The sequence below is a fragment of the Aplysia californica genome, unplaced genomic scaffold (assembly GCF_000002075.1).
Source record: "Aplysia californica isolate F4 #8 unplaced genomic scaffold, AplCal3.0 scaffold00036, whole genome shotgun sequence".
NCBI lineage: Eukaryota > Metazoa > Mollusca > Gastropoda > Aplysiida > Aplysiidae > Aplysia > Aplysia californica.
In genome coordinates, this window is record NW_004797306.1 from 633,824 (window position 1) to 642,176 (window position 8,353).

General features: G+C 37.4%; 1 protein-coding gene across 1 annotated transcript in view; it reads right to left on the reverse strand.

The window, feature by feature from the left end:
* Window positions 1-3,438: 3,438 nt before the first annotated feature.
* The window catches only part of LOC101845070 (F-box/LRR-repeat protein 12), a 12,648-nt gene continuing 7,733 nt past the window's right edge, over window positions 3,439-8,353 (reverse strand). The window contains exon 3 of the mRNA XM_005091817.3: window positions 3,439-7,096. Within this exon, the coding sequence (XP_005091874.1) occupies window positions 6,405-7,096 (692 nt within the window). The 3' untranslated portion in view covers window positions 3,439-6,404. The remainder of the gene's footprint in view (window positions 7,097-8,353) is intronic.

Consider the following 8,353-nt stretch of genomic DNA (forward strand, 5'->3'; position numbering starts at 1 on the left):
TCCCCCCCCCCCAAAAAAAAAATCCCAACAACAAACAAATAAACAACAAACAAACAAACAAACCAAAACAACCCCCCGGTCATCTTTACTGTAAACATCAATCTATTTATTTTTCAATTTTGTAAATTTTTGGGAGTAGTTCATGGAATAATGGATTTGGGTGTCCCATTAAACTAAACAAAATGACCCCACCCATTTTACAACATCACAACAAAGATGACAACTAATTTACAAAGTAACCTAATAGATATAAAGAGCTGCAATGTGGTTTCTTCTCGCAACATGGAAAAATCCCACTGAAATTCAGGCCGAAGAACTTGAAATTTGAAAGTGTTTATGCTGAGAATTTCTAAGAAAGTCAGAGGTCTACAATTGACTCCGTTGACTCCGTTGAGACATTTTTATACACATTACAAAGAGGCGCACACAAATCTACACAATGAGCACATTAGAAGCTGTCATTTGTCTGCCACCACAGAAAAAAGTGCTCTACGCACTGACACTGGCAGTCTCATTTGTACATGAAGCCCACAACCTGAGACATTGTTGATGCCCTTAATCACTCTAATTTAGGTCAACAGTTTACAGTGAGCTGGGATACAGAAAATCGTCAGGTTCCAATTACAACAGTTGACAGATGACCACAAGACACAGCACATCAATGTTTGCATATTATTTGAGCAATCCAGTAAATACACATTATACTGTCCCCGTGGTTTTATGCACACCGCATAATTTAGCAAAATGTGATAATTTTTTGCATAAAAGATAATTTCTGATTATTTTCTTTATCAATATCATTCTTTGTTAAAATTAACAGAATCGCATAGTTTCACATTTTGGCTCAGTTTGCATAATTTCAGAATTTTTCTTGCATAAAACGACGGGGACAGATTATATCAGAATGTGGGACCTGGGCCTTGGTGGCTTCCAAGAATCGAATGACAGCTTTTTAGATCACAGTGCTGATGTCCAGAGATATAAATATTACTGCTCCTTCAGCCTCCCATCTGTTTGGACCAACACAACGATATCTTTTAGTTTTAGTAGAGGTTTTACGGCGCTCGCAACTGCATAAGGTCATATGAGCGCCAGAAGATTAGAGGTGTTACAAGAGATTTAGAGATTAACAAACATAACAAGTAAAAGGGGAGATAAGGGCGATATATTTTTCATAGAATAGGAAAGAAGAAGCAAACCACACCAGAGCACCCGCCAACCACCCACAACGATGTCTTGCTGTGAAAAAATCATTGACGCTACAATTTACAAACCATGTGGAATACGTCAGACTAAAAAACTTTGGTCACTTGACGTGAAGAACAACTCGACAAAATAACCAAAATAATACAAAAAAAAAAAAAAAAAAAAGACAGTTCTGGCCACGTTGCATAATTTCAGAGTGAGCAAATCCAATACAGGGGACACTACTAGAAGAATATTGCCGCTGCTATAGAAGAATACAGCTAGTCTCCCCTCTTTTTTCAAGGTAGCGTATCTGTATTGTCCAAGACGACCACCCAGTGTCGAGAATTGACATCTAAGACAGTTCCACTACAATACCCGGTATAGAAAAAAGAGCAGCTGAGAAAATGGGAAGTGGTTGTTTGTACAGGTGATTGCTTGGATAAGCGGTCGTTAGAGCAGGTCTACTATATAAATAATATACATCATATTATTATAAATATATATATATATACAATGTTCTGAAAAATCTAAATAAACAAGTCATAAAGTTTATCCTTGGTATCCAAGACAAGGCAAATCGTTGATAGGCTAGGTTAGTAGTCACCTATGTCTTCTCAGATTTTCATGACTTAGACCAGTTTATTAATTTATAATTTGCTTTTCTCTTTTATTTCAATGTTTGCAAACTAGAATGTCTGTTTATTCACACATTTTTCCATCAGCATCTGTAGTGTAAAGGTTAGGTACTTGGCTGTTGCATGCAGGAGACCCGAGTTTGACTCCCGAGTAGGGAGAAAAATCTTCATTGAGTATCTAGGTCTTTTTGCTGAGATGTTGAATCCCTTTCAGCCCGAGTTGGCTCTGACAAACAATGTCAGAAACTCGCCTTCTAAAAGATCTAAACACTGTGTCGATAGGGACACAGACACACCTACATTTTCAAATATTTTACATACTTTTCCTTGTTCGAAACCTACAAACACAAAAATATACAAGTGAGTTTTTGGAATATAAAGGTACTTATTTTCAGAGTCCTGGAATAGATTGGAAATACCCCCATTATCATTAATTTCAGTGTGGAATAATAATTCGAAATACGAGTCTTTTGAGTAATGAGCTTGGTCTTGGAACAAATTAAACTCAGATCTCAAGGCATTGCAGTATTTGTATGTGTATACACTGTATAATACAGTGGAACCTGCGTAAACTGGAGTGCTGGATTTTTTTCATTTTAGCCCAGTTTTCAGTTTACAGAGGCTGCTCAAACAGAATTGGAGATTATTTTCTTTTCGTTTACAGCTGTTTTCGGATTAACCATGTTCAGTTTCAACCAAGTCCACTGTATAAAATCTACATAATAACATTATATTTGATTAAAGTCTTTTGTTTTAGTAGAGGTTTTACGGCGCTCGCAACTGCATAAGATCAGATGAGCGCCAAGGGGTGGATGTCAACAGAGAAGTCCTTAGAGGGAATCAGAGTTACTCTGCTCACCTCTCTAGCTTCTACAGCACAAAGTCTGCTTCGACTATCAAGACAGCCCGGAAATAGCGGGTTACAAGAGTGTGACAAACATACAAAAGAAGTAGAGGAAAAAATGACGATAGTAAAAATTAGGAAAGAAAAAGCAGCAGTTCCCTGTTGCAGTTCAAGCACAGTTATGAGCACGAAAATGATGAATCAGCCCATTTACAATTACAATTTTACTGTGCATAAGAACTCGAGATGTTAATGCCCTGCCTCTTTGGAAATGGCTTTACCCTATCCATACGTCGTGTTTTACTATCGTATTCATACGATGTGGGGAACTCTGTGTTATCACTTTCCAAAGAGGAAATTTACTCGTTAATCCGATTCGTACGCTTTGCATAGCAGTCTGTCAAAATGACTTTTTGAGAAATACTGAAAGTTTCAAAGAGATTTTCCCACTAAAAGTATTCTAAAATGTGACGAATACAACCCCGGAGATACAAAATGACCCCAAGGCATACGGATAGGGTTAAAGACGCTTCAGTTAGTAGCATCGCCCCGGGGAAGGATTAATGGTTTAAATGGATCTTATTTCTGAGAAATATATCTGCTACCTGTCATCATCAGCGATCAACACCTTCAAAGTCTCGGAGTCCCGCATGCGCAGCAATAACATAAAACCTAATAACATGCCAAAGCATTAAAAAAAAACAGGGAAAAAAAGCCTTTCATAATTCCTATTAAAAATGAACACAGGAAGTTGGCACTAAACCCAGAACATATGCTAATGAAATATTTACTTTATTGAGTCAGCGAATCACATTATACAAAAGTGGTATCTCAAATGATTAATATAATGAAACACACAAAAAATAGAATAAAAGAGCTAATACATCACAGTTTACATTGGACATAATTCAAGATTATACTTTTCAGAAAGAAGAACATCAGGTAAACAACAACCCCAGGAGGAACAGCAGATAACAATATACCAAGAAAACAAAAATAAATCTTGTCTGAATACAAATGTAATATATGCAGTCCAGCATGCACATAGCCGCCATAGCGAAATCAGCAATTTTTTTCCCTGGGTATATGAATTTTGCTATGTAAGTTGTGTTTTAAATTAAAAGAAAATACATGTTTTGGAAAAAATCTGGGAGCTGAAAACTGCTATGTGCTTGCTTCACTACGTGAGAAAAATCTGGTCAATTTGTTTCTGTTTTAGAGCATGTAACCCGCAGCTTGCACTGTATGCTTCTTGGGAAGCTGAGAATGTTTCTGAATGTTCTAGGGTCTGCTGGGGTTATAACAGTTGTAGAGCTCACTCAGAGCATGTGACGAGTGTGGATATGCACACAAAGTGTGGATAACAAAGTAATTATTATTATTATTTTGCTATGGGCTTACTAGACAGTACTTCATTTTCAATAACAAGGCAATATATCATAATCGTCATGATGTGTATGTACAATCTGATGGAAAAACAAAATTGGTTACAAAGAGTAAATAGGGAAAATTTCGAAATTGAGGAATTTCATTTATATCTCAATTCTACAAGCACATCTGTCCATACACAGTCGAAAGATCGCCTACCTACACATGAACTGCAAAGCTGAGCAGCACATGTATGGACTGTGTTCTACACTCTTAAGGCTTAAGGAAACCTTAATCTAAAGCATCGTAAAAATCTAAACAAATTGTATTGTAAATATAAGCTTTTTTTGTCATAAAAAAACAACAAAACTTTAATTTATTTACACATTTTTTAAAGTACATGTATGTACATATCTTTACAGTATTTACAGTTGCCAAAATTGATACAAGTAACAGTATAGTAAAAGTATTCATAAATGTACATACCAGCAACATCCAAATCTTCATATAGTACCCTAACAACAGAGAATGTACTGTTTTCTTATCTCAGACTTGTTGAGAGTTTAACAAGTCAAGAATGCTAAAGTTGGAGACACTTTCTATAAAGTTATCACTGCTGTTACTTGAGCTACCTGCAGAATATATTACTCGGTGTCAGAAGTTCAGAAAAGAGATTGTGGTTTGAAAAGAGATAAACAATGTTAAAAGTCAAAGACTCATTTCTGAAGCTTTGCACTAGTGAGAAGTCACTGAGGATCACAAAAGAATTAAACATTAAAAAACCTCTATAATTCTAAAATTAGATAGAAAAAGACACAAAGCGCAAAGATCTTATATCTTCTGTAACATTTTCTGATGCTGTTGATTTGAATTACATTAATTAATCTTAAAGACCTCCATATGTTTAATTTATAGTCTCGCAAGACTTTTAGAAACAGTTTTTATCCCAAATCAAAAATAAATGTACAACATTAGACAATAGTAACAAACAAAAGCAATAGCGTGATACTGCAAACATTGAAAAATCGCCACACTACTCAGTTCATAAAAAAATTTCGAACAATGTGAAATAAATAAAAAAAAAAAAATAGTTCCTGATTCTTGCCAACGATTTCAACATGATAAGGTTATCAAAGAGGTTTTCCCACACATTGCAATGTCCAACTCTAAGGGACCAAACTCCTGAAACAGTTTATGTTCCTCATCTTCTCCCTCCATCATATGTGGCAATGCAATACATCTTCACAAATACAGTGGTCAGTCGCAGTGCTTCCAAGTTATATGGGGTATATCTCTGAGAGAAACTGGTTCTGGACATTAGGCCACTGTGGGACTGTTCAGTGTTTGCTGTTCCTCGAGTAACTGTGCTGCGGGTATGGACGCCATATTGCGAATAAATATCTCAGACAGGCCAGTCTTTAGCATCCAGTACCTGGATATACAAGTGGATTGAACACACTTTGACAAAATTGAAAACAAATACTACCCACCAAGCCTTAGGATGGAATCCACAAGGGAAGAGAAAGGAAGGAAGGGCTAAAGATACTAGAAGAGGGACTAAGATTCTGACCTAAAGGAGTTGGGATACACAGTTGGACAGAGGTGTAGAATATAACCCAGGACAGAAGTATTTGGAGAGTTCTCGATGGAGGTCTATGCTCCCACAAGAGGTGAAAAAAGCTGATGATAGTGATGACCAGATATATAAAGTATGTGCTTTTAGCCTAATGTAACCTGTCCTTAGTCTAAAAAGCATGACCTGTTCCCTTCAATACAGCATAGTCGCTAACAAGCTGATTATGGTCAGAATGCTACAGCTTCTATTCACATTATCTCCTGGAAAGCCGACTTTATAACTGCTTGCCCTTTTCATCATAGAAGAATACATTTTTTACTCATCTGATCCAGCTGTCCTACTTCCTTTGCCAACCTGACAGCATTTTCTGTCCATAACCAAAGTCCCAGAATGCCATATCAAGATTCATACAGGGTCGTCCCACTACAGCAACTGAGCTACCCCCCCCCCCCCTATATTCAAGACACTTTCTATGTAGCAGCTGCCAAAAAAAAATATCACAAAAAAAGAGAATAATTTGTAAATGTACACAAAAAATGATGTAACAAGATACAAAAAAACTTGATGAAGTGCAAAGACCATTTCTCACTCAACAATGGAAATCCTAGTGAGCTGGCTGATTTACAGAATAAATAAAACACATTTTTAACAAATCTAGATGCCAAATGTACAACCACAGAAGACTTTCAAAGACAGCTTGATCACAAGACAAAGATAAATTTATAACTTTTATAAGTATTAATGAAACTAAAAACATCACACATCAAGAGCTAAATCGCATCAGCAATGATCATCATCCAACAACTGTGATCCGTTGCAAAAAACCCTTTTTGAAGGACTGAAGCTCTTCCTGTGTGAGCTTCTTTTCCCTAACAAAAGTGACAAACTTTAGTTTGTCCAGGCGAAACAATGCTTTAAGACCTTCCATAGTGACTTTGTCAGCATGAGAAATATCTAACATGTACAATTTAGTTAGGCATACTCCTATAGAAGCCAGTGATGCATCAGAGATTACCTCACAGCTGTCCAGGAACAGCTCTCTGAGGTTCACCAAATTGTGGGTGATGTGGTGTATCCCCAAGTCATCTATATTTGTGCTGCTGAGGTTAAGGGACTCTAAATTCACAAGTTTCTTGGCCACCACTTCAATATCTGAACCCCTTACTCTGTAGCAGCCACACAGAGAAAGTTTCTTGAGGCCTGACATCAGTGCGATATCTTCGAGGTCAAAGCGGTCCAGGCGGATGGTGGACGTCAAGTTGAGGGTGTGCATACTGGGCAGGTGGTCGTGCTTGTCCTTGAACCAGCGAGGCGTCCAGGAGGAACTGGTGATGCTGAGAGAGGTAATGGAGCACGGCAGGCTGTCGAATGATAGATTCTCCGTGTTGCAGTCATGGAGATGTAAGACAGTCAGGTTAGGACAGCGGAATGACAGCTCCTTCATCATAGAGTCTGACACTGACATCTTCTTCCTTTTGCGAGAAGCTGAAAACAAACAGCGCTTTTTAAAGAGTGTAGGCCCACTACAAACAAAATGGAAAGTTTAGTCTATGGCTTCTAGTTTACTGCAAAGCAGAACACTATAGAGGCCACATTTCCCAAGGAAAGGAACAGTGCCATTATAACAGTGTACTGAAGTAGGAGCACATCATATAAGAGTGCTACTAAATACCCATTCAAAAGGAAAAGAGAAGCAACCTGTAAATCATGAGCCTCAACAAACTTTCTCCTCAGAAGTCCACTCAAGGTAATGGACTTAATCTGTAGTATTGATTACATTTACTCATAAAATGTTTGGTCAAAATTCAAATTCTTAATGTTAAAAAGAAAATAAAGGAAATTAAGAAAAGATGCAAAGCATTGATACAATTTGTAAGAGAATTGAAACTTTTATTTTCTCTCCTGAAAAATTTTTCTCCCGAGTTAAGGGCATTTGACCAACTTGCCAACAATATAATTTCAATTTTTCATTCTCTCAAATCATCTATGGGCAACCAACCATTTTCAGAACACCCCTAGGAAAAACAATGTCCATTGTTTCTGTGTGCCCACAGACTGCATTCACTTACATTCCAAGTTATTATTTTGAAATACAACTAAACAATTATGAACACTGATATACCACTTATTTAAGTCATATTTTGAGAAGAACCACCCATGCAGATACAAATTTTATGAGGCTTTGGCCTATATTTTTATGTTTAGAGATTACAACAGCAAATTAAGTCAAAGCAAACTGTAAAAAGCTGGTTGCAGTAAGCATTTCACTGCTGCCTCATAATACATGCAGCCGGAATGATATATTGCCCAGTTTGCTATGAGCAGATGTGTGTGACTACAGGAGTCCACTCGAGAAATCAAGTACAGTCAAACCTGTGTAAGACGGCCACCCATTGTCAAGGAGAAAAGTGGCCGTAAAAGACAGGCGGCCGTCTTTAGGCAGGACTGATCAAGATGAAGAAAACAAACCATTCCAATCTGAGGTCCCAATTGAAAGTAGCCGAACTGTTGTTGTTTTTGTTGTTGTTGTTGGTGGTGGTGGTGGTTTGTATTTTGTTTGTAATTTTTATCTGTTGCTGATTTTGCACAAGGGTGACAATAAAATGAAATGTATCAGACGAGGCAGACCAAGTGCCATGTTAAAACAAACACATGGGTCGCCACCACTTGGAGAACGAGCGATGCTTCTGTCACAAGTTCATGTTGACGTCCTTCGTTATTTTGTTACAGACTGGGTAAACA